The sequence below is a fragment of the Ceratotherium simum genome, chromosome 1, assembly GCF_057802395.1.
Source record: "Ceratotherium simum simum isolate JZ-2026a chromosome 1, ASM5780239v1, whole genome shotgun sequence".
NCBI classification, from domain to species: domain Eukaryota; kingdom Metazoa; phylum Chordata; class Mammalia; order Perissodactyla; family Rhinocerotidae; genus Ceratotherium; species Ceratotherium simum.
Genome location: NC_141900.1, coordinates 2,381,421 through 2,408,862, shown reverse-complemented (window position 1 = coordinate 2,408,862; position 27,442 = coordinate 2,381,421). Strand labels below are relative to the sequence as shown.

At 50.3% G+C, this 27,442-nt stretch overlaps 1 protein-coding gene across 5 annotated transcripts in view; it reads right to left on the bottom strand.

Moving 5' to 3' along the window:
- Positions 1-555: 555 nt before the first annotated feature.
- Positions 556-27,442, bottom strand: part of ADCY1 (adenylate cyclase 1) — a 156,137-nt gene continuing 129,250 nt past the window's right edge. For 4 of the 5 annotated variants that reach the window (XM_087430283.1, XM_087430309.1, XM_087430324.1 and 1 more), the window contains 5 exons: positions 26,599-26,745; positions 25,887-25,985; positions 20,233-20,347; positions 18,604-18,728; positions 556-9,683 (listed from right to left, as the gene is read on the bottom strand). In XM_087430283.1, coding sequence (XP_087286409.1) covers positions 9,345-9,683; positions 18,604-18,728; positions 20,233-20,347; positions 25,887-25,985; positions 26,599-26,745 — 825 coding nt within the window. In that variant the 3' untranslated portion in view covers positions 556-9,344. Of the gene's footprint in view, positions 9,684-18,603; positions 18,729-20,232; positions 20,348-25,886; positions 26,005-26,598; positions 26,746-27,442 lie in introns of those variants that run through there. The other variant, XM_087430348.1, reaches the window with a different exon arrangement.

Sequence of the window (27,442 nt, the reverse complement as noted above, 5' to 3'; positions counted from 1 at the left end):
TTTTCCTAAATCACGACAGACATCACTGGCTCCTACTAAATGTTTTCCCCGGCAGCCCTGAGCTGTGCCCTGATCAGGGGTGACCTCTGCCTGGAGGTGGCCATCCCCACCTGTCCAGGTGGCTTAGCCCCAGGTCCCCTCCACTCACTAGGTCTGCAAGGATACATGGCAGATCGATAGAGAGAGTGAACTCCAACTTTCATATTTTATTTGGGGCAGACAAGATTTTTTCCTATTCTTTTATAAAAGATCAAAATAACAGAACACTTGTTCATCAGAGAGAGACTAGTCGTGGGGAAGGGCAAATAATGCAAATTATCTTCCCTTGGAATCTCTTGCTTAGGAGCAAACATCGAGAGCCGCAGTGTGTCCATGCACTGCTCCCAGCTGGCACACAATAGGGCTTTCTCATCAGAGGAGGAGCAGAGCCCATGCCGCGGCCGAGGAAGGATGGTGTGGATGATGTTTTAGGAAATTACAGAAAGTACCTCCTGCAGGGTAAGTGGAACAGGCAGGAGTGTCTTTACAACATCCACACAGCCATTTGTTTTTCAATTGAGATGGCCACAGAGTTTAGTCAAGCAATTTTTTCCTTTTATTTTTGTTAAATAAGATTCCAGAAAGTATAGTGCAAACACTCAGTAGAAAAGTTGCAATTAAGAAATGTACATTCACATTTAACATTTCGGTCCATTCACTTTGTTTTTAAATAAAAATAGGACAAATTATTCAATTACTTGTCTCAATTTAACAATCTTGGAAAAGACTGGAAGGAACTCTACAGTGTTCAGTTGATGTAAAAATAGACCCGTATTGATTATACAAATCTATCATGAGAAGTTACCCAGTGATGTTGAGTTGTTGCCATTCTGATACAGTCACCTTGTTTTCATGTCTAAAGAAGCATTCTCAGTGAGCTCCACTGGTGGGAGAACGTGTCCCCATGCCCACCCCCTCTGCGTCCCATGGAGAGACACAGCCACATCCAGCTGGACACCGGAGGGCTTAGGGGTTTACACAACCTTTCCCACCAAGTAAAGAAAATCCAAGAGTGGACTTTGGGTTTACCTAAATGAGAATGGAATCTATCACTAAGAGATGGTCATAATCGTTACATCGTCTTTGCTTGTGCAAGGTGGTGTGCAATCAGTGTGGATGAGAGACGAGCGAGGGAGGGGTGTTGGGACTGAGGGAGACGCTGCATAATTAGTGCAGGAGCTACACAGGCTTAGGCTCCGGGACCCGCCATGTGGCAGGGACGCTCTGCGGCCAGCCGGCAGATGGCCCAAGGCGGGCCTGTCCCGTTGTGTATGCTGCGTGTTTTCGAGTTCAAACTAGGTTCCACACAACTAGGGACTCCACGGCATGCGATTCCGAGTGCAAATGGCTGTGTGTCCACAGTTTTAACAGGGATGAAGGCAAGACCGCGCGCCTCTCCAGGACTGATGCCCGGGGAATGCCGGCGCGCCCGGTGTGTGCAAGAGGCAGAACGGGCTTCTCAGGATCCCCAGAACCAGGGAATGGTCCCCTGAGACGTGTGCTTTGTGCCCAGGGCCTGGAGTTGGGTGGTGGTTGCTGGTGGGGGCAAGAAACAAGTTCTGGCTGCTGGTGGGCCAACTGCCCACTGCACGCACCATGGGAGGCGAGAACCCATGGACATGGCACTCTGAATGGCTATTCTTGCAGACTGTCCCACACACAGTTGTTAAGCCCAAGAGGTTGGATAGATCTCTCAGGGGTTAGTCTAGGATATCCTCTCCATTTAACATCAATTTTCAGTAAGTTACTGCCGGCTGTTTTGGAAAACAACCCATCTGAAGCCTGTGCTGCTCGGTACGGCAGGAGGCAGGGCCTGGGGGAGAGCCAGGACGCGTGTACTCTGTGGTCACCAACTTCTCACCCTCCATCCTGATCCCTGTCTGGCCTTCTGAACACTCCAAGTGAAATCTGCTCTTGGACATTCTCTAATCCCCAGGAAGGAAAACTGATCGCCTACACCATGCCAGTGGCATGACAATGACTTTGGATGACTCTGACCAGGACTTGGGAGCCGGGTTGGCTCCATGTAAGTGAAGAAGCATGTGTGGTTTGGGGGCGTCTGGGGGCCCCTAGTTCTCCCCATGTCTGATATTCGAGAGGCCTTACAGAAAGAGCCATTCTCCTTGCTACAGGCGAGTCTGTTTTCTTAGACACAATGACAGGTTGTGCTGCAATGCAGTTTTAGGAAGAAAGTAGGATAAGACAAGGTGGGGATTTTTCACGCCCAACATTTTATGTCCTTGCAAGGTCAGCTGTTAGAGGAGAGACAAAGTTTAGCCAAGAGGACATTCAGTGTACTCATCTCACCAGGCGAGGTCCAGGCGAGGCCGCTGCCATGCCTGGGGCACATCCCAGGCAAACCTGCCTGCTGGGACCGGCCCAGGTGCTCAGAACCAACACCCAGGTGCACGCACCATGGCGGGCGCTTGCGTGCAGACAAGCTAGAGGCTCCATCAAAACCAACACAGTGTTGCCGATTTCACCGTCAACAAAGAGCCACTGGAGATAACGGAAAACCCAGGGGCTGGAATGGACAGGACAGGATAAATCCTCGCCCTGCCACGCAGCGCTGTGTGACTTTGCCCAAGTCTGTAGCTTCTCTGAGCCTCAGACTCCTCACCGACTATGTGGGAATTGTGACCACACCTCCATCCACGGGCCATTTGGAGGGGAGAGGAGTGAAGCTCAGGTAAGGTGCTCGAGCTAGATTTGGGTCTTAGTTGTTTCCTTAGTTTGTGGTCACATGAAAAAGTCCACTGGGGACATATTTTAACTAGACAGAAGAGTGACTCTTGGTCTTTCCCTGTGGTTATTAGTGCAGAACATACTGAATCTCGTGAAGTGTAGGAAGGGACTCACTGATTTCACAGAGGAAGGAAGGACTGTATCTAAATTGACTGTCACCCATCGGGAGCTGAAGAAACCCTGCTGTTGCTGCAGCAGCAGTAGGACAGGTGGCTGCCACTGTGGGCGGCTTTCTGATTGCCAAAATGTTCTTCCAGACAGTTGTGAACCACACCCAAGAAGACCACCTGTCTACTGTTTTCTCTTCCCACTGCACAGGCCAGAGACTGAAGCCGACAAATGCTCGTGGGGAAAGCCAGCCTCCAAATGGCTCCGGGGATCCAGGGAGGGAGGTGGAAGGGGGTGGCTGACTCCTCCCTCCCTCCCACACCCACACCCACCTGAGGTTCTCTCCACAGACCTCCATGTATACCAAAAACCCAAATAAAACAAAAATGAAAACCACACAAACAATATAAAATAGAACCAATTTAGTGCCTCTAAGCCCCTGGACTTCAGTACTGACATTTAATTTAAAAAAATTAAAGAGAGACTTTCTCTCAAGCAGTGGTTGGAGACAGAGGCCCAAGCCTCGAGCAGTGGTTGGAGACAGAGGCCCAAGCACCATGTAGACCCCTGGCGGCGGGCGGGGGGGTGGTTGGGGCACCTGCCAGAGCATCTGGGAAGCTGTAGTCCCTGCCCTACCCCTCCTCCCAGGGTCAGGATTTCTCAGGGGAGACAAGGCAGAGTGTTCAGGCTCATTTCATCAAATGTCCTGGGGGCAACATCAGGCTGGATTCCAAGATAATTTTGTTCTTTATACTAATCCATCCTAATTCCAGGAACAAATAATTGATTTTAATTCTGCTTATGCCACGTCATGCATACACACACACACAGACGTGAATTAAGCGTGGCCTCTGGCAGAGTAATTATTTTTTATCTTAGTGAACAGATTTGATGTGGAACAGATGGATTGTATTTTCAGGGAATTAAGGAATACAAACGTCTGAGTTTGTTACCATGAAGTCAAGTTGCTAAGGGAGATCTAGGCCCAAAATGGGCACCTGAAATGGGGCTTATTGTTTTTATGAAATGGACAATGGAGGTGACAAATTTCCTCATCCCGTCACAGGACCTCCTCCAGTGCGTGTGACAAACAGGAGACAATGGAAACCCCCTGATTCTTCCCCAGAGTGTCTCCTCGGCCTTCCACAGGTGAAGCCTCTGTGGGAGGGCTCGCGTCCTAGGCGTGGCCCTCTGGGCTTGTCCCGTGGCGACCTGACCCTTTGAGAGGGAAAATCAAGCTCAGGGTTCCAGCCGCAGGGGCTGGGCCGGCAGTGAGAAGCTAAGGAGCTGTGTCTGGGTTGACTGGCCATCCTGTGTCCTGCTGCTGGCCACACCAGCCCTGGAACCATCCACTCCAGGTGCCCCTCTGCACCATAAACTCCTACATTCCGACATTCAGCTGCTCCAGGGCCACACTGTCTCAGGCACCGGGCCTGCATTCAGCTCCTCACCATCAGTGCACAAAGAATCACAGACATTCTCCCCACTGGCAGGGGGAATAGCCTGTCAGCACTCCTCTGGGCTGCCGCCAGCGCAGGCCTTGGACCAGCCCCTAGATCCCGAGTCCATCCTCGGATCACTCGAAACTGGGAGACTGTTCTCCCTCCAGCTGAGCCAGATGGAGCCTTCCTGAACAAATTCCCTTGGCCTCATCCCCACTCTGCCCTCCAGGAAGGGGTTCCTCAAGGCCTCCCCACCCCACAGCCTCTGGCTTGGGGCTGGCTCCAGCTGCAGTTGAGGGTCTGGGCTGAGAGACTGGCCTCAGCCCATCCACTTGGGTGTGACTTGGTGTATACAGTGGGGGGCCAGGGCCCACGAGAGGTCACAGTGACTCCATTTCCTGTCTACTTGGCTAACTGTGGACACCTGGCCATGGCCTTTCATCATGGCATGTGTCCTGCAGTGATGGGTACTGTGGTATCAGCATTCCTCGCGTAAGACCTGCCTCTTTGTTGTCTCCTGAACTCAACTTGGAGGCCTGAGCCACCACAATTGGCCTCCTGACACCCAGGCCGGCCCAGTGTGGGCCCCTGGTCCTGCCAGCTGACCTCTGGGCGCCCCACCATAGCCCTCGGCCCATCCTGAATCTGATTTAAACCCACATCCAGCCTAAGGACCCATGAAAACAAACACAAACCCCACGAAACCGGTAGTGTGAGGAAACATCACACTTGTCTTCATCCACTGGCCACAGAACCTGGAGTTCTAAATGAGAATGAGGGGATGCTGCCTTCAACTTCCAACATGAACTTTCAAAGCCAATTGCAGCTGGGAAGGCAGGATGTTCGGGCCCAGGGATACTGCCATGCGTCCAGCTTCTAGCCGCCACGGCTCACCCCTGATTTATTTCACCAAAGCAAACATCTTGAAACCAATTGTCTCTAAGAAGGTTGATTTTTTTGTTTTCTGCTTTGTTGTTTTTTAATTGAAGCCATTACACAACCGGCGACAAGTCAGTTTCCGGGCGTTTCTTTATACACAGCCCACAGCTCTGCACATTTCAGAATTAAAAGTACTAACAGCGATTCTGTGACCCACCCTCATCACAGTGCTGCTCGATGCACGGCTTGTGTGTGCACGTGAACTTCATTCCCTGTGACCCGCACCGGCACGGCAGGCGCAGGGCAATGTCTACCTTATAAGTGCGTGCATGTGTGTCGCCGGCAGGGCCTGCCACACAGGTAGAGACCAGTAGGATCCCATGACCCAGGGGATCACAGGAACATGCCGTGTAGAGACGGGTCCACCTGCCCGGGAGAAAACCTAAACATGGGGCTGACAGGCCAACCCAACCCTTCTTTCTCAAGTGGCAGGTGAAAGCAGGGATTTAAATGCTATTTCTAGGTTGCTATTGGGACGACAGCACAGTATTCCCACCAGGCAGAAACAGAACATGGTGTCTCTGAAGGCTGGCTGGATCCTGTCCAAGCCCAGAGCCCACACATGAACCACGATCTCCCACAGAAGACGGGCGTCCTGGCCAGAGGGCTCGGCTCCCACTGGGACAGCACCGTGGACTCACTGTAATGAGAGTCACGGATCTGCACAGACCTGGGGGTGCCCCTGCCTCCCTCCTTCCTCACCCCAAGGATGACCTGACAAGGGCAGAAGCTGGGCCTCTGCTGCTGAGCCCGGGGTGCTGACAACAAACCCCACAGGTCAGGGTTCCTGGGGGTGCCAGCACCCAATAGTGCCGTTCAATTCAGGCAAACTTGCACACGTGGCTTGTGTCTGAACTACCAATCGGCTTTGGACCAGACTTGTCTCTACAGTTCAGAGTTAGAATTATTGCTTCTAGTGACAGAAGGTGTCTGGAAGCCCTGGTGGCTTCTGAGTCTGATAAACACGGCAGGCTCCAGTTGGCTGGGTCTGTGGGGGGCGTCCACTCTGCAGGACACAGACCCTGCAGAGTGGACCAGCCCAGGGTCGGTGGTCTGTGGAAGCATTTGGAAGTTTGGGCTGCATTCTACTCTACTGAGGTTGGGCACAAGAGGCATGCAAAGGTCACAAAGGGACACACAGGGTCATTCTATAGGGCAGCAGCATCGCCAAGCAGGAATCGATGCATGAGGACATCACACATCGGGCTCATGTGCGCTGTGCACACGGGGTTGGGCTTTTCCCTGTTTTGGTAGGAGGGAACAGGCAGCACCTGTAACTGGTGCACTATTTACAGAGCATCTCAAAATAAATAACTTAGAGAGAATCCTACTCAGAGGGCTCTAACATTTGTACATGAGTATTGTACAAGATTAAAAATAAATAAGGCGATATCATACAGTCTTATCACAAATGAAAGGAAGTGGTGTTCACCAAACCCAAGGAACATTATGGCTAAACCCGGCTCCTGCCCACAGGCAGCAAGTAGGGTTTGGAATTGCTGATGATGAAGGTGGTATCGCTCACTGAAGCAGAAACCTCGCTGTTTCCGAACAGTCGAGGCCCAGATGGGATGGCTTCCCACTGCTGCCGTAACAGGCGGCCTTGCACAACGCACGCGCATGGTCTCGCGGTTCTGTGGACCCGAGGGCCAGGCACGGTGAGGCTGGGCTGACGGCCAAGAGTCTCCCGGGAAGTCTGGGGTCACTGGCGGGGCTCTCCCCCCCGGACACTCGGGCTCCACCTGCCTCTGGATCACTCGAGTTGGTGCTGAATTCAGCGCCTGCGGTTGTGGGAGCGACAACCCAGTTCCTTGCTGGCTGTTGGCTGAGGCGTCCTCACCCTCGACCAACCACGGCCCCCCATCTTTAAACCAGAGATCTCATGCTGTGAATCGTGCTGACTGCCCTGCCTCCCTCGTCCACTTCTAAAGGGCCATGAGGTTACACTGAGCCCACCAGGATAGTGCAGGATCCTCTCCCCAGCTTACAGCCTAGGCCCTTAATTCCCTCTGCAAAGCCCCCTTTGCCATGTGACAGAGCATATTCAAAGGGCTGGGCCCCTTTCCTGCCCACCCGACCCCCGCACTGCCCTGGGCTGGGAGCTCAGCTACAATGAGCAGGCAGCAGCAGGGCCCTGGCAAAGGCCTCAGCTCTGCCGCCGAGTGTAGACGCAGGCACCCACGGGCAGAACCAAGAGCAGGCACCAGGCTCCTCAGGGCTCCTGAGATGACTCAGTTTCCCCTGAAGGAATCTTGCCACGTCCCTAAGGGGGGGTGGGGAAATTTGGCCACTGAGTCCTTCTCAACGGAGCCAGGGCTGTCACTGGCCCAGCATAGGGCTGGTTCTCAGGATGGAGGCGCCATGATGCTGAACCAGAACATGTCTGATGAAGGCCGTTCACCTGTCCACCTCTAGCCCGAGTCCACATCACTGCCCGTCCACAGGACCTGGTGGCCAGCCATGCTGGCTGCCCTGCAGAGCCCCTGGGCTGGCCTCCCCCAGGGACAGCCAAGCCCCTGCTGCCTGCGGGCTGCTGCCCCACACAGTACACATCTGGGCAGGAGTCGATCCACACCTCATACGCCCACGATGGGAGCTCCCCGGAGATGCCACCAGCCACTCCCATGGGGCTCAGTCCAGAGTGAGCCCCTGTTCCTGTCCTGAAAGGTCGGGACCCCCAGGGAGGGGGTAGAGCCCTGAGGATCAGTGAGGGGTGGGCCCCTCAGGCCTGCTGCTGTCTTTGACTGAGCAGGACTCACTTGCAGCCCACAGAACCCTCCTGGCTGTGCATCGGAGCTGTGGGTCTCAGCGTCCGTCTCCCTACTGACTTGCCCAGAACCTTCCCTCCAGTTTCAAGCTGCCTTCCTTCCTGCAGTCGAGACCTGAGGTCTCCACATACCAGGCCTTATCTGACTATTTCTGGCCAGTCCCTTCCCACTGGCTCTCCCGGACCCTTGTCCCCTCAACAGCACATCGTGGCGTGTCCTCAGTCTCCATCTCCACGGCGATGGTGGAGAAGCACATGTGGGATAATCCACAGAATGACCTGCAGTCACTTTCCCTACAAATCAGAGCAGGGACACCTGGATTTACAGCCATAAACTCACTCCAAAATGCTAAGTCCGGAAGGAACTGGTTCCGCCACAGAAACATCTTCCGTCAAGGAGACTGTCTCATGGTTGTGAAGTTCACTTGTTTTCAAAATCAATGCAGCCTTGCACTGCTATTCAACATTCAGGAACCCAAGACGCCATGGCCGAAAGGAAAGGTAAGAAATGACGCCAACCGTCTTTTCTCCTTTGAACAAACCCAGTGACGCAGGCAGAGAAGGGGAATGCCCAGGTTTACAGGAGCCGATGCCCTCAGGTGGGGTAGGTGGAGAGCGCACAGGCAGAAAAGGAACTGATGCTGGTCATGATTCAGAGATGTGGCTGCAGGGCCCTGGAGAATTCCAGAAGACCCGTCTCTGGCTCTTAGCAAAAAATTGCTCTTCAAGAAAGCCAGCGGCCACCACCATCTGTGTAGTGGGACAGGGGCTTCTCAATTCTCCCCGAACCATCTGTCTATGGCCCCGCCAGCTCTAGGTCTGGTCCCAGCCCTCATGGCCCTGCCAATCAAGGCCTGCCCCCTTCTCCAGGCTCCTGCAGGCCACTGCCCAGGGCTGGAGATGCCACGGCTAGACTGATGCGGATCCGTCTCAGGGCTCAAGACCAGCCAGGCAGACCTCGACAGCTCTTGCTGTAGCCTGCAGCTCTGGTGGATGTTCTGAAGGTCCCAATGCCCGATGCTGACCTGGCCAACCCCAGGGCAGCCTGCTCCCTCTGCTGCCGAGGAGAGGATGGAGCAAGCACGGCTGCCGTGAAGGCCTCATGTCCGTGTGGACGGGGTTCTCCCCTCACCTGAGTCACCGCCCAGCTGCTTTGGGTCCTGCCTGGACAGCGCCCCCTTCCCAACCTGGCTGCTGGCCCCCGGCCCTGCTCTGCTGGCCGGGCTGGTCCTTGTTGGAGCCCTGAAGGGCCCGACACCCCGAGCATTCATGCCCTGTGTCCCCAACGGCCAGCGTGGGCTCCGCTAAGCCTCCTTCCCAGCTGCTCCAGGGGGCAGGTGTGCGCCAGGGGGCTGGGCGGTGAGCCCAGAGCCCTGCAGAGCTGCCAGCCCGGCTGTGACCGGGAAGCCAGCCACGGGGGGCACTGGGGGACGGCCCGTGGCCTGTCTGGTCTGGAGGCCGGCTCTGCCATAAGGACACATTTTCCGCTCTGAGTTCAGGAATCTAGTTTGAGAGCCGTTTCCGTCGGTCCTGCCTTCCAGGAAGTACGTCAGCATCTCGCCCTTGCCCTTGACGCTGACCTTGCCTCGGCACACGAAGCGGTACGCGCCCCGCCGCAGCAGCCGGTGCACCTCCTCTGTCACCTGCAGCGGGGAAAGTGGGCATCACTCACGGCCAACAGGGGAGGACCTCAGAGTGGGAGCCCATGGAAGGTTCCCTCCTCCACCCGCCATGGTCCACCCCCCAGTCGCCGGGCTCCGGCCTCTCCGGCCAGGGCCTCTGCTCCTCCCATAGTCACTCTGCTGACTCTGTGAGGACGTGAACCTGTAGAGAGCCCAGGGGACTCAGAGAGGCCTGCCCGTTGGCCTTGGACAAGCAGGAGAAGGCAGTGTTCACCATAGGAGTGCCCTGAGCCGGCAGGTGGGTGGACAGAGCCCACCCAGTCTGGCACCAAGGGCTGGGGGTGAGCTGCATGGCCGCCCGCTGCTCTAGCCAGATGGCTGGACAGGACCCAGCTCCAGCCATGGACAGACAGGGCACAGGACTGGCTCAGGGCCAGGGGTCTCGGTATTCAGACGTTTTGCAGGGTCGGCGGACTGACAGCTACCAGCTCAGCTGGAGGGGACAGCAGAGAGTGGGGTCGGGGCAGCGCCTGGCTTCCATCCCCATTGCTGGCACAGAACCTCAGTGCCGGGGGTGGGGGTGCAAATCACCAGCCCGGCCTCGGAGGGCCCTGGCGTGGCGCCACTGGCACAGAGAGTGGGGGCACGTTTCCCAGAGACAACAGGGCATGGCTCACTCCCTTCATTCCCAGGTTCCCAGTCCATATTTCAGTTAGAAGAATTCTTGTGTCACCAAGTGAGAGAAAAGCTCAAGGACGAGAAAGCACTTTCTAACAAAGTTCTGTAAACGAAGAGGACACGATTGTTTGGTTTCTCCTCGCTTTGCCCCTTTATGTTGGAGGAGGAGACCACCTCCCTCCCTGTCTCCCAGTCTCCCTCCCTCATGCGGTCGCCCATCTCTGGCATCTTCTGTTAAAACAACTCAATCCATCCTGGGCCTACGCCCTCACGTCCCCTCCACAGGGCGTGTCAGTCCCCATACAGCTGGGCAGCAGGACCCACTCTCTACCCTGCCCACTGTGCTTGCACACTGCCGTTTTCGACGTGGCTCTTGCACTCACTGACAATCAGCCTGCTTCCTTGCACACACGCTGTCTAATCCCTCATGCACAGTTAGTGTCTCCACGCACACCTGGTCTGTCTCACCACGGCTGCTGAAACACGCGGCAGGTATTCGTAAGCGCTTGATGAATGAAAAAAGGCAGGTACAAATGAAGGAAGGAAGGAAGGAATGAGTGAGCAAGGGCAACCGACGCCTGCTGGGAACCTGTCCAGAGCAGCACAGAAAACAAAAATAACCACAAAGCATCAGAACCTGGACAGCTCCCAGGGCAGTGACATGTGCCGACAGATCCAAAAGTGCTGGGGAGAGGACCCGAGGCTCCCCCACGGAAAAAACAGACAAATCTGGCTGATCCACAAGTGTAGACAGGAGAGGAAGGAACAGAGCAGGCTTGACCTTCAGAAGGAGGCGAAGGATGCTATTATTCCCACGAATTAGTTAACACCAGCAATTCCTGTGGCTGTTCATCAGTGAGGCACTGGCTGGTGCCCTTGCAGGTGGGCCGGGGGTTGCATGGCATTCTGGAGCAAGTTCTGTGGCTCCTTGTTGGGCCTGCTGCTGCCCACTCATCGGGACAGAGCTTGGGGAGTCAGGACCGCCCAGCGGGGACAGGTGGGTGCCTGGGGCCTGGACCCTCGCCCTGTCCACTCTATCCCTCAGTGTCCAGCCCTCAGCCTCCCTCCCAGAACTTGTAAATGAGAAGAACGCCATCCATGTAGAGGAAGTGAACCCTGGTCAGCTTGACATGGAATGTTACACTCACAAGACTTGGACATGGCTCACTCCCCTCAAGACGGTCAAGAGAAAACGGGGGGTGCCGGACTCCCCAGGGTGCTGGCGAGCTAGCCCCAAAGCTGCCAAAGACCCGGATCAGGGCCACGCCAGGGCTGGAGCCAGGGCCTTCAGCCACACTCAGTCCCCCAGCAGGGCTCAGGGTGCCCCTAAAGTCCTGTGTGGAACTGAGCAATAGACTGGCCGGTTATAAAGGGAGACGCCATCGTCACAAACATCCGACTCAGATGTGGCCTCTTGGACACAAGGTGGCATAATGTACTGCAGTACGAGTCTCTGTGTGTTCTTTCCTTTCACAACTGAACCCACAATCCACCGGTTCAGAGAGATCTGTGCTTCCTGGCCCACGATGTCCAGCTTGAGCCCTGACACATCACACTGAGGGACCTGTGAGTCTTGTCGTTCGGGAGGGCCCCTTCCTTTCACTGTTTTCTCTTGTTTTTGGAAGGATGAGAGGTAATAAAATACCCAGGTGGCTGCATAAAGCAACGCTGGAGGTAAAATGATGCGTCATCCCATGCTGACCACAAGGGCACCACATGCAGCAGGGCCACCGTCTGAACGTGGGCAGGGACGGGTAGGGGGTCTGGCTGGCCGCCTGGGAGCTGGGCCACAGCCCCCGTGCCCTCTCAGCCTGGAGATGTTAAACCAGAAGTCCCAGGCAGTGAGTCAGGGCGTCACAACGTTACCATGGTGGGTCCTGGCGAGGGGCCAGGGCAGGAGCTCAGAGACACCAGGCCCCCAAGACGCCGAGAGGGCAGTCACGCCAGAGTCCCCCGAGAAGTCCGATTCTTGGCCAGCTGCATGACGGTCCCTTGTGTCTCCATAGCGGCGGGCTGGGAACTCTCCCTAGAGTCTCTGCGTGGCCCCCGGGGGGGAAGGACCTCCCTCACCCTGTCTGAGGGCGTGCTGGGCGCCCAGGCAGCATTTCCAGGGAAGTGTCTGCTCAGTCCCCAAGTTGACGGCAGAGGGGAACCTGATATCCTTGTGCTCAGCCTTCCCTGGTCGCCCTCACTCCTGGGAAAACGGGCCTTGAGATGTCCTGGAGGCTGTGGTCTCCTCTCCTGGGACAGAGGCTTGAGGAGGGGGTCTCCTTTTTTGGAATTTTGACACAAAAGAAGGAAGGTTCCCAGCAGAGGGCTAAGGAATTAGGGTTGGCGTGGGTAATATCTGATTAGATATTATCTTCAGGAAAAAGTAAGAGACTTCTTTACAAACCTTTATCATTAATATCTGAGTCTCTCATCCACTTCTTCAAGGAAAGAACCAAACGTTTAATTTAAACCCGGCAAAGAAGGGTATTTCTCCTGGACTGTGGCCAAGAACCCCTAAAAGAACGATGTGACAGTGGAGCACATTTCTCCCTTAAACAGGGCAGAGGAGTGTGTGATGAACTCCGGCGAAGGAGGTGGTCACGTGGCCAGGAGATGGACGGTGCCACGGGTGGACGGAGGGACTCCGCTGGCTTCACTCAAGTTGACTCAAAAGTCAGTAGAGCCCCGCCCCAGTGCTACCCTGTCCCAGCGCATGGGGACTGACATCAGGCCGGATGGAGGGAGGCGAGAGGCCTTGGTCTGCAAAGACCTCCCTTGAGGCGGGTCCTCTAAGGAGGTCCGTGTGGAGGGACGGGGGCTCACTGCAGACAGCAGGACACGTCGCCCTGTAGGGAGTCCAGACACAGATGTTCTGGGAGGTGACCATGAGGGGCATGGGAAGAATTCTGCCCCCACAGCTGGGAGTAGCCTTGAGAGAGCCCCTTGGCGTTCCTGAAGGGGGGTCACAGGGCTTGCTGGGGCCCAGGCAAGCCACCCAGAGGGGACCCCACAAGGTGAGTACTTGGGTGAGACATCAGGACCTGGCAGTGCTGGTGGCACACAGGGCTGTGGTTCTCCCTGCGGATCCGCTCTGAGCTCCACGCAGTGACCCTGCCCACTGGCGGGGGTGGGGGTAAGCAGCCCCGTCATCCAGGGGCCGGGCCAAGGAAGGGAGACCCCAAAGTGTGGCGCCGACAGGCTTGAGCATGGAAGGGAGGACAGACAGAGCAGGCACAGGGGACAGATGCCCCAAGTGGGCAACATCTTGGGGCAGCCCAGCAGCGGGGGCAGGCCCAGTGGCAAGAGGAGGCCACGGGGAAACGGCCTGCCCAGGGGCTGAGGGGACAGAGACGGTTCTGAGCAGGGGAGTGGCTGACTCAGATCTGATTTCAGAAACTTAGAAATGAGATGTTGACTTGGGACAGTGGACAGGCCGGAGAGTGGATGGGGCTTCCGCTAGCACCCCCTGGGGCATAACGAGCTCCTGGGGAAGGCTTCGAGGAGCATGGGTGAAGGATCATACTGGAAAAGGAGCATGACGTCCTGGGACGGCCGGCGGTGACAGCAACAGGACACTGTGGATACATTCACACCACTGAGCTGTGCACTGAAAAACAGCTAAGACGGTCAACTTCACGTTATATATATTTCACCACAATAAAAGAAGTTTCAACAAAAGATGCAGACAGGCACAGACGCTGTGAGGAGACCCTGCTTAAGTTCTGAGCAGCAGCAGTGTGCTGTGAAGAGTCTGGTCTCCCTGTCTTTTCAACTGAAGAATCCAAAGGACCCACCCACAAATGCTGGGTGTGGGCACGTGATCTGAAGTCAGGACGTGGGGAGCCCCAGGCTGACAACCTTCTCTTCTGCACCATGTCCTGCAGGTGGCTGCGTCTCGGTGCCTTTCTCAAAACCTGGGGTGTTTTTCATCTATGGCCTCCATTATGTTGAGGTACTTTCCTTCTATAGCCATTTTATTGAGAGTTGTTATCATAAACGGATGTTGAATTTTGTCAAAGGTTTTTCTGCATCTATTGAGAAGATCATGTGTGATTTTTACCCTTTATTTTGTTAACGTGGTTTATCACACTGATTGATTTGCAGATACTGAACCATCCCTGTGTCCCTGGAATAAATCCCACTTGATCGTGGTGTATCATCCTTTTAATGTATTATCGTGTTTGATTTGCTAATATTTTGTTGAGGATTTTTGCACCCATATTCATCAGCAATATTGGCCTGTAATTTTCCTTTCTTGTGTTGTCTTTGTCTGGTTTTGTTATCAGGATAATGTAGGCTTTGTAAAATGAGTTAGGAAGCATCCCGTCCTCTCCAATTTTTTGGAAGAGTTTGAGAAGGATAGGTATTAAATCTTCTTTGAATGTTTGGTGGAATTCACCAGAGAAGCCATCTGGTCCTGGACTTTTGTTTTTTGGGAGGTTTTTAATTACTGTTTCAATCTTCTCACTACTGACTAGTCTATTCAGAGTCTCTATTTCTTCTTGATTCAGTTTCAGGAGGTTGTATGATTCTAAGAATTTATCCATTTCTTCCAGGTTATCCAATTTGTTGGCCTATAGCTTTTCAAAACCCACAGCCAACATCATACTCAATGGTGAAAAACTGAAAGCTATCCCTCTAAGAACAGGAACAAGACAAGGATGCCCACTCTTGCCACTCTTATTCAACATAGTATTGGCAGTCCTAGCCAGAGCAATGAGGCAAGAAAAAGAAATAAAAGGGATCCAAATTGGAAAGGAAGAAATAAAATTGTCACTATTTATGGATGACATGATTCTATATATAGAAAACCCTAAAGAACCCACCAAAAAGCTATTAGAAATAATTAATAAATACAGTAAATTTGCATAGTACAAAATCAACATACAAAAGTCAGTTGCATTTCTATACACTAACAACAAACTAGAAGAAAGAGAAATCAAGAATACAATCCCATGGATAATCTCAACAAAAAGAATAAAATACCTAGGAATAAATTTTACCAAGGAGATGAAAGACCTATACACTGAAAATTATAAGACATTATTGAAAGAAACTGAAGAAGACATAAAGAAATGGAAAGATATTCCGTGCTCATTGATTGGAAGAATGAACATAGTTAAAATGTCCATATTACCTAAAGCAATGTACAGATTCAATGCAATCCCAATTAGAATCCCAATGACATTTTCCATGGAAATAGAATAAAGAACCCTAAAATTTATTCAAACAACAAAAGACCCCCAATAGCCAAAGCAATCCTGAGAAAAAGAACAAAGCTGGAGGTATCACACTCCCTGATCTCAAAATATGCTACAAAGCTATAGTAATCAAAATAGCATGGTACTGGCACAAAAACAGACACACAGACCCATGGAACAGAACTGAAAGCCTGAGAAATAAACCCATACATCTATGGACAGCTAATTTTCAACAAGGAGCCAAGAACATACAATGGAGAAAGGAAAGTCTCTTCAATAAATGATGTTGGGAAAACTGGACAGCCACATGCAAAGGAATGAAAGTAGACCTCTATCTTACACCATACACAAAAATTAACTCAAAATGGATTAAAGACTTGAAGGTAAGATCTTAAACCATAAAACTCCTAGAAGAAAACAGAGGCAGTATGCTCTTTGACATTAGTCTCAGCAGTATCTTTTTGAATATCATGTCTTCTCAGGCAAGGGAAACAAAAGAAAAAATAAACAAATGGGACTACATCAAACTAAAAAGCTTCTGCAAGGCAAAAGAAACCATAAATAAAATGAAAAGACAACCTAGCAACTGGGAGAAAGTATTTGTAAATCACATAGCCAATAAGGGGTTAATTTCCAAAATATATAAAGAACTCATACAACTAAATAACAAAAAAACCCCAACCTGATCAAAAAATGGGCAAAGGATATGAACAGACATTTTTCCAAAGAAGATATTGTGGGAGATCAAAAATTGGTGACCCTGAAATATATCTCTTTACCTTGATTATCTTCTCTGACAGACATCTGACCTCCCCCAAACTGCCTAAAAAATTTAACGTAGAAAGCCTGTTTCAGGAAGGAGTTACTATCATAGGATGGCTGTAATATAATGTAAAATAGATGTTACAATAGGAAAGGCACCAACAAGCCCATCTTATCAAAAATTCTGTCTCTCTCTGGCCACATTCTCTAGGTGGCCCTGTAAAGAGTTGCCAGACAAACATTTACATTTATAAGGGAAATCTCCATTTGTAAAGGTATCTCCCTCTCTGTCCTGGGGGGTAGGAGGGATGGCCTCTCTAGCAACTTATCAGTGTGGAGGATGAGGCCTTAAATCCGCATACTCCTGATTACTATAATTTCTGTCTCCCTTCTGTCTCCCTCCCCACCCACAACATCCTCCTTTGTCTTTAGCTGAAGGTGGTATTTAAGATGAGAATTGCTGCTATTGTGTTGAGAAACTCAGTTTCCCTGGTTTCTCCCACGTATACATGTTATTAAACTTGGTATTATTTTCTCCTCCTAACCTGTCTTTTATTTATTTGGCCAGCCATAAGAACCTCAAGGGAAAGGGCGGAGGGGGATTCTCCCTCTTTCCTGACAATATAGAGATGACCAACAGGCACATGAAAAGATGTTCAACGTCACTACTTATTAGGGAAACGCAAATTAAAACTACAATTAGATACCACCTTATGCCCCTCAGAATGGTTATAATTAACAAGATAAGAAATAACAACTGTTGGAGAAGATGTGGAGAAAAGGGAACCCTCATACACTACTGGTGGGAATGCAAACTGGAACAGCCACTATGGAAAACAGTATGGAGATTTCTCAAAAAATTAAAACTAGAAATACCATATGATCCAGGTATTCCACTTCTGGGCATTTATCCAAAGAACACAAAAACACTAATTCAAAAAGATGTATGCACCCCTATGTTCATGGCAGCATTATTCACAATAGCCAAGACATGGAAACAACCCATGTGCCCATCAACAGATGAATGGATAAAGGAGATGTGACATATATATATACAATGGAATACTGTTCAGCCATAAAAACAAGACAAAATTGTGCTATTTGCGACAACATGGATGGACCTTCAGGGTATTATGCTAAGCGAAATATGTTAGATGGAGAAAGACAATTACCATATGACTTCACTCATATGTAGAAGATAAGCAAACAAACAAACGCATAGATACAGAGAACAGATTGATGGTTACCAGAGGGGAAGGGGGTGGGGGAAGGATGAAAGGGGTAAAGGGGCATACGTGTATGGTGACGGATGGAAACTAGAGTTTTGGTGGTCAACACGATGCAGTCTATACAGAAGTTGAAATAAAATGATGTACACCTGAAACTGACATAATGTTATGAACCAATGTGACCTCAATAAAATTAAAAAATTTTAAAAACCTGGGGTGAATGCATATATCTCACAGGGTCTGCAGAGGACTGAGTGAGACTTTATGGTAGTGTGGAAGGACCAGTGCTAACACAACGTGGTGATGGCCAGCACTGGGCATGGAGGCCCAGACAAGCTGCCCCGTGGCCTGGCCACAGCAGGAGGGAAGTGCCCCTGTTCTCTGAATGCCCTGCGTTCATGGCCCCATCCCCACAGGTCCCCAGAGGCCAGCTGCAGCCACACACATGGACAGGCTCCTTCCCTCCAAGGCTCCCAGAGGCCTGCAGTGCCCAGGCAGGGTGGCCGGCAGGCCCAGTTTCACGTGTGTTCTAAGGGAAATCCCAAGAGCCGGATCACACTGCCACCTTCCGACAAAAAGCAGCAGCCACTGTCTTCTCAATCTCTGGATGTCTCTTAGCTGATGTCACGGCACCAGGCTCATTCCATGCAAGCTGCCCACAGGTTCCCAGATCAGGGGGACCCACGGCACCCTGCTCTTTAAATACCTGAGGAAGCCCCTTTCCCATCTCAGGCAGCCGGGCAGGTAGGCAGGGTCCTGGGGGTGCATGGAGGGGCTGGAGCAGCCAGGCCGACTGGGACCCTGTCACTCACCATGGCCCTCAACAGCACAACCCCCAGGACCCCACGGCAAACCAAACAGCAAATACAGCCGCTGGGCTCTGGCCCGCCCTGCATGCTAAAGACACACTGCACCACACGGTGGCTTTGTGTCCCTACCCAGAAAAGGCAGGAAAGGGGGCAGGTGCATCTGCGGAGCTGGGAGTCCGGCCCAATCCTGTCCCCACCGGCCCTTCCCTCTCCACCTCAGTCTCCAGCCTACAGGATGGGTGCCTGCGCCTGGGGACTCCTGAGTGCTGACCTGGATTCTTCCCTGGACCCCGGTGCTGTCCATCCGACTGGCCACGTTGACAGTGTTTCCCCAGATGTCATACTGTGGCCTGCGAGCCCCAATCACCCCGGCCACCACGGGGCCAACGTTGATGCCTGAAAAACAGCCAGGGCATGGTGTCGTTAGTGAGGAGAGCTCCCGAGAGCAGGAGCTGCCCCTTGTGGGGTCATGGATTCCTGGGGTCACCTAGCGCAATACCCCTTCCTAAAGCAGGGACCCACCACATCGCGGGAGGTGGCTCCCAGCCCCTACTTGCACACCGCCCCCCCGGCGCGGCACCATCCTGATCCCAAGCAAGAGTTCCATTTCCTGGAACAGTGACCCCATGCTGAGTCCTGCCACTAAGAAGGCTGACCTTCAGTCTGTAGGACCACAGTGTGTCCCCCACCGCAGCTCCCTTTTCCAGAAAGAACCACGGCTTCTGTTTCCCTGGATGGGACCCCATGGACTCTTAGGGTGGGGGAGCCAGAACTGATCACAGTATTTCAGGACACTCTGAAGGGGGGAATGGAGGCCCCCTTCTCTTTACATGGCTCAGAGTCCGACTGGCCTAGAGAGGGCCACGAGGCCTGGGTGCCCCGAATCGCCTCTGCAGCTGTGTCAGCAACTGGGGCTTCCTGGCTGGGGCTAAGGCCACGCCATATCTTCCCATTCTATACTCGTGCGTTGATTTGTCTGAGCTTAGCCAAGGATGTTAGTAACATTTCAGCCACTGGCCTACTCGGTCCCCCAAAGCCTAGGCAATAGGGTGTAGGTGGGTGCAAGAGGAGCGTGCCAGGTGGAACTTGATGGTGTGAGCTGGGGAGAGCTCTGCTGTGGGCCAGGTGGACCAAGGAACCGAAGAGAAGCCCCAAAGGGGCCAACTCCTCATTGGCTGGTGGGATGTGGAGAGCAGCCCCAGCCAACCTGGATGCCCCAGACCATGTGGACGAGACTGAGCCAGCATCCAGATCCCTGTGTGACCAGCCCTCCCGGCACAAAGGCCGGGCTCACCTGCCATGTCCCCATAGCAGAGCGAGAAATAGAATTTCCCCAATGGAGCCTTAGATCTCTTTCCTGTCACGTCACCACATCTAGTAATCAGAGTCCCTGGCCCAGAGGAGGAGGCCTGAAGGCTGGGGGTAAGGCACATCCCTCAGACCAACACCAGGCCCACAACAGAGCTCACATCTAAGCACATCCGAACTCCACCCACTCCAACCCTCATGCTCCAACACAGCTCTCAGGTCTGCTCTGAAGGCCACTAAACGTTTGAATTGTAAAACAACCATCAACAACCATTTTCGGAGCCTTTTTCTCCAGTTGTGTATGGACTCAGAGGTGCATATGAAAGTCTCTATGACAACAGATTTCCCATGTGTTTTGTGAGCTGGACAACAACTCTCCCAGGTCCTAAGCCACTGATGCCCAGCTTTCAGAGGCAGCTGTCCCTGCGTCCCCAAGCACTCATCCGGGTGGCACCACTCTCCTTCCTGCAAGACCAGGGGACCTGGCCCGCTGGCCCCCACTCTTAGGGAGATGACCCAGGCCACCAGCCTCCAGGGTGGGTGCAGGAAGAGTGTGCTGGCCCGAGCGATGGGACGGCTTGGAGCCACGTACCGACACGGAGCACGAAGTCGTTGTAAGACTGGTAGTTGATCTCATCCAGGACGTCGAACATCTCGATGGCAAAATCCGCCAGCGTGCTGAGGTGGGAGGAGATGCACTTCTTAGCCTGGATGTGAGAAGACACGCATTATTACGTTTGGAGGGTGCAAGGGCAGAGGTGGCCAGGGACACTCAGCAGGTGACCTGCCCCGGGGGCCAGCCTGTACTAGTGGCATCAGGGACTTAATCCCACATCAACAACACAGCAGCCCTGCTGACTGTAGGCACTCTCTGTGCCCAGCTGGGGCTGGCTTGGATGGTCTACAACAGGGATTGTGTGGCACTCTATAGCACTCCACATGCTACGGTGCGTTTATCATCCCATTCTACAGGTAGGAGCCTGAGATAGAGGGGCAGTGCTGCCCAAGGCTCCTGGCTCCCGAGAGCAGAGACTGGACTCACCCCAAGGCTGTCTGAGCCCAAGCAGAACCCTTCTGCAGGCACTAGGGGGTGGCTCCTGCGAGTGGGAGACCAGATGTCCCAAGCCCTGCTGGGACAACGTTGTCAGAGGCCCATGGTAAACAAGCAAACAAGTGCAGCGCAGTGGGTTTGCACAAGCGTTCACATGTCAGGGAGCAGTTCCAAGGCTCCTTCCTCACATGGAAACTATCTTTCATTGTTTGGTAGTGTTAAAAGATCCTCTCTTTTGTGAAACAATGACAACATACATTTTTTTTTAATGATATCAAAATGTCTCATTTTTATTTATTTAGGGATATTTTACTAGTCCTCAAAGTTGGGGAACTAATGTTTTTTAAAAAAATTAACTGACAATATTTTTAGAACAGTTTTAGGTTTACAGGTAAATTGAGCGGATAGTATAGAGAGTTCCCATATACTACCCCCCCACACAGTTTCCCCCATTATTAATACCTGGCTTTAGGTGTGGTACATTTGTTACTACTGATGCACCTACAATGATTCATTATTATTATTAACTAAAGTCCACAGTTCACATTAGGTTCACTCTGTGTGTTGTACATCCTATGGGTTTTGACAAACGTAGAATTTCATGTATCCACAACTGTAGTATAACACAGAATAGTTTCACTGTCCCCCAAATCCCCCACGCTCCACCTATTCACCTCTCAACCCCTGATCCTTTCACTGTCTCCATAGTTTTGCCTTTTCCAGAATGTCATATGGTTGGAATCATACAGTATGTAGCCTTTTCAGACTGGCTTCTTTCACTTGCTAATATGCATTTAAGGTTCCTACATGTCTTTTTGTGGCTTGGTAGCTCATTTCATTTTAGCACTGAGTAATACTCCATTGTCTGGATGAACAACAGTTTATTTACCCATTCACCTACTGAAAGACATCTTGGGTTAGTTTCAGGTTTTTGCAATTATGAATAAAGCTGCTATAAACATCTGTGCGCAGGTTTTTGTGCAGGACGTAAGTTTTCAACTCCTCTGGGTAAATGACAAGGACGGGGACAGCTGGATCGTACGGTAAGAATACGTTTAGTTTCATAGGAAACCTCTCAACTGTCTTCCCAAGTGGCTGCACCATTTTGCATTCCCACCAGCAACGAATGAGAGTTCCTGTTATTCCCCAGCCTTGTCAGCATTTGGTGTTGTCAGAATTCTGGATTTTGGCCATTTTAATAGATGTGTAGTGGTATCTCATTGCTGTTTTCATTTGCATTTTCCTGATGACATACGATGTAGAACAATTTTTCATGTGCTAATTTGCCATCTGTATATCTTCTTTGGTGAGGTGTCTGTTTGGATCTTTTGCCCACTTTTTCATTGGGTTATTTGTTTTCTTATTCTTGAGTTTTAAGAGTTCTTTGTACATTTTAGATACAAGTTCTTTATTAGATAGATAGTTTGCAAAGATTTTCTCCAGGTCTATGGATTGTCTTTTCATTATAGTATATTTCACAGAGCAGAATTTTAAAATTTAATTAGATCCAACTTACCAATGTTTTTTTCATGGATTGTGCTTTTGGTGTTGTACAGAAAAACTCATCACCAAATCCAAGGTCACCTAGATTTTCTCCTACGTTATCTTTTAGATGTTTTATAGTTTTGCATTTTACGTTTAGGTCAGTGATCCACTTTGAGTTAATTTTTGTGAAGTGTGTAAGGGCTATGTCCAGATTCATTTCTAAAAAAACAGAGATGTCCAGTTGCTCCAGCACCATTTGCTGAAGACCTCCTTTGCTCCGTTGTATTGTCTTTGCCCTTTTGTCAAAGATCAGTTGACTATATTTATGTAAGTCTATTTCTGGTCTCTCTATTCTGTTCCACTGATCTATTTGACTATTCTCTTGCCAATACTATGCTGCATTGATTACTGCAGCTTTACAGTAAGTCTTGAAGTGGGGTAGTGGCAGCCCTCCAACTTTGTTCTGCTTCTGCTAAATTGCTAACTACTCTGCGTCTTTTGCCTCTCCATGTAAACTCAGAGCAGTCGGTCAATATCACAAATCACCTGCTGGACTTTTCACTGAGATCGTGTTCAATCTTCAGCTCAAGTTGGGAATAACCGACATCTTAACAATACTGAGTCTTCCTATACAGGAACATTAAGTATCTCTCCACTTATTTATATTTCTTTGATTTCTTTCATCAGAGTTTTATAGTTTTCCTCATAGAGATATTGTATACACTTTGTTAATTTTGTACCTAGTATTTTATTTTGGGGAGTGCTAACGTAAATGGCATTGCGTTTCCAATTTCAAATTCCACTTGTTCATTGCTGGTATACAGGAAAGCAATTGACTTTTGTATTTTAAGCTGTATCCCGCAACCTTGACGTAACTGCTCATTATAACTATTTTGTTGATTCTTTTTTATTATCTACAATCATGTCATCTGTGAACAAAGATAGTTTTAGTTCTTCCTTCCCATCTGTACACCTTTTATTTCCTTTTCTTGTCTTACTGCATTAACTAAGACTTCCAGTATGAACGCCGAATAGCAGCGGTGAGGGGGGCATCCTGCCCTGCTCCTCATCTTAGCGGGAGGCATTTTTTTCTCATAATTAAGTATGATGTTAAGCTACAGGGTTTTTGAGGATGTTCTTTATCGAGTTGAGAAAGTTTCCCTCTATTCCTAGAGTTTGCTGAGAGCTTTTTTTTTTCAAAATCAGGAATGGATGTTGGATGTTGTCAAACGATTTTTCTGCATCAATTGCTATGATCATATGATTTCTCTTCTTTATCCCGTCGATTTGGGGAATTTCATTAATTCATCTTGAAATATTGAGCCAGCCTTGCATATCTGGAGTAAATCCAACTTGTTTGTGGTGCATAATTCTCTTCATACATTGTTGGATTCAACTGGCTAATATTTATTGGGGATTTATACATCTATATTCATGAGAAATACTGGCCTGTAATTTTCTTTTCTTGTAATTTCTTTATCTGGTTTTGTTATTATTGTAATGCTGTACTCACAGAATGAGTTAGGATGTATTTCCTCTACTTTGATATTCTGGGAGAAATTTTAGAAAATCAGTATAATTTCTTCCCTAAATGTTCAGTGGAGTTCACCAGTGAACCCATCTGGGCAGTGCTTTCTGCTTTGGAAGGTTATTAACTATTGATTCAATTTCTTTAATAGATATATGTCTATTAAGATTATTTATTTCCCCTTGTGTGAGTTTTAGTAGATTGTGTCTTTCAAGGAATCTAAGTTATCAAATTTGTGGGCATATAGTTATTCATAATATACTTTTATTATCTTTTTAATGTCCATCAGTTCAGTACAAATGGCCCCTCTTTCACTTCTCATATTAGTAGTTTGTGTTTTCTCTTTTGTTCTTGGCTAGCATGGCTAGAGATTATCAATTTTATTGCTCTTCTCAAAGAGCCAGCTTTTGATTTCATTGATTTTCTTTACTGCTTACCTGTTTCCAGTTTCATTGAGTTCTGCTCTAATTTTATTATTTTTCTTCTGCTTGCTTTGGGTTTACACTGCTCTTCTTTCTCTAGTTTCCCAAGATGAACGCTTAGAGTATTGATTTTGTATTGTTATTCTTTTCTACCACAGGCATACCTTGTGTTATTGCACCTCACTTTACTGAGCTTCACAGATACTGCACTTTTTACAAGACCCTCCACCCGCGAAAAGGTCAAGACTCGCTGAAGGCTCAGATGATGGTTAGCATTTTTTAGCAATAAAGTATTTGTTAATTAAGGTATGTACATTGTTTTTTAGACATAATGCTATTGCACACTTAGACTACAGTACAGTGCAAACATAACCTTTATCTGCACTGGAAAACTGAAAAACTTGTGTGACTCACTATATTGCAATATTCACTTTATTGCAATGGTCTGGAACCAAACCTGCAGTATCGCCAAGGTGTGTCTGTATATGAATTCAATGATATAAGTTTCTCTTTAAGCACTGCTTTTGCCACACCCCCAAAATTTTGACAAACTGCATTTTTATTTTATTTAGTTCAAAGTATTTTTTAAATTCCTCTTGAGACTTCATCTTTGACCCCGGTGTCATTTAGAAGTATGTTGCTTAATCTCCAAATATTTTGGAATTTTCCAATTATTTCCTATTATTGATTTCTAATTTCATCCCATTCTAGCCTGAGAACATTCTTTTAAATTTGTTAAGGTGTGTTTTATGGCCCAGAATGTGGTCTAGCTTGGTAAATGATCCATCTGAGCTTCAGAAGAAGTATGTTCTGCAGTTGTTGATGGACTTTCTATAGAGTCTATTATATCCAGTTGATTGATGGTGCTGTTCAATTTTCAACTATCTTTACTGATTTTCAGCCCGTTGGATCTACCAATTACTGAGAGAGGGGTGTTGAAGTCTCCAACTATAGTAGTGGATTCATCTATTTCTCCTTGCAGTTCTATCAGTTTTCACCTCACATACTTTGATGCTCTGTTATTAAGTACATAAACATTACAGATTGTTATGTCTTCTTGGAGAACTGACACCTTTATCACTGTGTAATGCCCTTCTTTATCTATGATAATTTTCCTTAACCTGAAGTTTGCTTTGTCTGAAATTAAGATCGCTATGTGAATTTTATTTATTAGTGCTAGCATCATATCCCTTTCTTCATCCTTTTATTTTTAATGTATCTGTGTCTTTATATTTAAAGTGTGTTTCTTGCAGAAAACCTAGTTGGGTCTTGTTTTTTAGCCACTCTATCTGTCTCTGTCTTTTAATTGGTGTATTTACCATTCACATCTCAAACGGTTATCGATACAGTTGGATTAGTATCTACCATATTTATAACTTTTCCATTCATTACATATTTTTTTACATCTTCCTCTCTTTTTCTGCCTTTTCTTTTAGGGGCAACCTGAGGACTTTATTCAGTTTTGCATCAGGAAAGGGGAATACTCAGTGACGCCAGGCTGGCAGGATGGGGGTGTGGCCAGCAGGGTGGGGTTGGCGGGGATAGAGGATGCCCATGTGACTGGCCCTTGTGTTGACTGTCCATAGGAGATTGTGTCTGGAGAGAACCGGTCACTGACAAGATAGCCCACAGGCCACTGCCCTAATCCAATGCAGAAGGCAAACGGGGCCCCGAGCCAGGAACCTGTCCAGGTTCCCAGGGCAGCTGGGGGCAGAGCTGGGACCCAGTCCCTGAGCACAGCTCCCCTAGACAGCACTCACCTTGGCCCCGGCTGTGGGCGCCAGTCCCACCGCGGCCATATAGGTGCTGCCAATGGTCTTGATCTTCTCCAGGTCCTTGTAAAAGTCTTTGTCCATGAGCTTTGTTTAAAACACAAAACTGTTAAACGTTACATAACATTTTAGACAAGTCACCGCAGCGATCACCCACCAGGAGCAACCACAGAACGGAGCAGCACATTCTGGAAAGCAATATGTCTTCTTTGAAGTGGGCATGAGACAAGATCTGGGGCTGAACTGAGAAATGCAGGCCTGAGGGGAGTCGGTGAAGGCGTTTGAAAGAGGAGCCAAGGGGGAACATGAAGACCACATCCCCACCCTCCAGCAGCCAAGCTCTCCATCAGCCAAGAGAACAGGTCCCAGTGGGAGGGAAGCAGGACCGGTCATCTGCCCATTCAGGAGATGAGGCCGCCCAGCCCAAGCCCGGCATTTACAAGGTAGGGGACAGGTGCCAGCCCCAGCATGCGGAGCCCAGGGCCCGCCCCTCGGTCCTCCTCCCCATCCTAAGGCAAAGACCCTTCCTCAACTGTCACGGTGGGTGGGATTCTCAAGGAGACAAATGGATGTGCTTTCTCCCCATTCCATTGTAGGGAACGGGATGCATCGCTAGCAGGATCCAGGACTCGGTTAGGAGGAGGGTCGTTCTCGGCCCTGCCCCGTCCCGAGGGAGCCAGGACGCTGAGGCGGCCCTTACCTCGTCAAAGTCAGCGATGATCTCGTTGAGGAGGCGCAGGCACTCCACCCCCATGTTGTTGCCGTCCAGCTCGATGTAGAAGTCATTGAAGTTGGGGATGGAGGCGAACATGACGCCTACCTGTGAGTACGACTGATAGTAGAGGTCCTGCGGGTCAAAAAGTCGGGTCAGAGCGGCTGGAGCAGCCTTCAGGGCTGGCTCTGGGACCCCCAGTACAGAGGAGGAGGGGCTCAGAGGGCTCTAGGACCCTGTGGTGTCATCCAGCTCACAGGTCGGTACAGATCCCTCTGCAGCCAGTGTCCAGCTCTTGTGCACAGCAAGGTGAGGGGGTGCAGATAGGGACCCAGGGTTTTAGGAAAACAATGCACTCTGCTCGGCCCCAAGGACCAGCTGGATGAAAAATGAGTCCTGGAAGCTACTTCAAGCCAAAGTCGGTCAAGCTGAACCTGGGGGTTGTGCCCCTAGGACCTAAAAAGCTGACCGGAGCCTCTTTACTTTTGAATCAGCACTTGTAAGTCCTGCTCTGTGCTGGATCAGGAGCTTGCTCAGCAGGACACGGCAGTCAGGAAGTTCTGAGCCCCCAGGCTGCACTGAGGCTGCTCTCCTGCCTCACAGATGTGGGTGCTGTGTTCTCTCCTGGGCTCAAAGGGGAGCACACACTAATTCTGGGGCGTTGGTCTACCCGACGTCCCAGGAGCCTCCTGGCGGCCCAGCACTGACCCGACCTTGGGGGTGGGCAGAGAGGCCCACTCACCCTTGAGGTGGGCTGAGGGTTCAGAAACGGCCACTGCAATTTTAAGCAGAGAAGTAATGGAAGGGTCACTCAGGGTTGGATCTCCAGCTG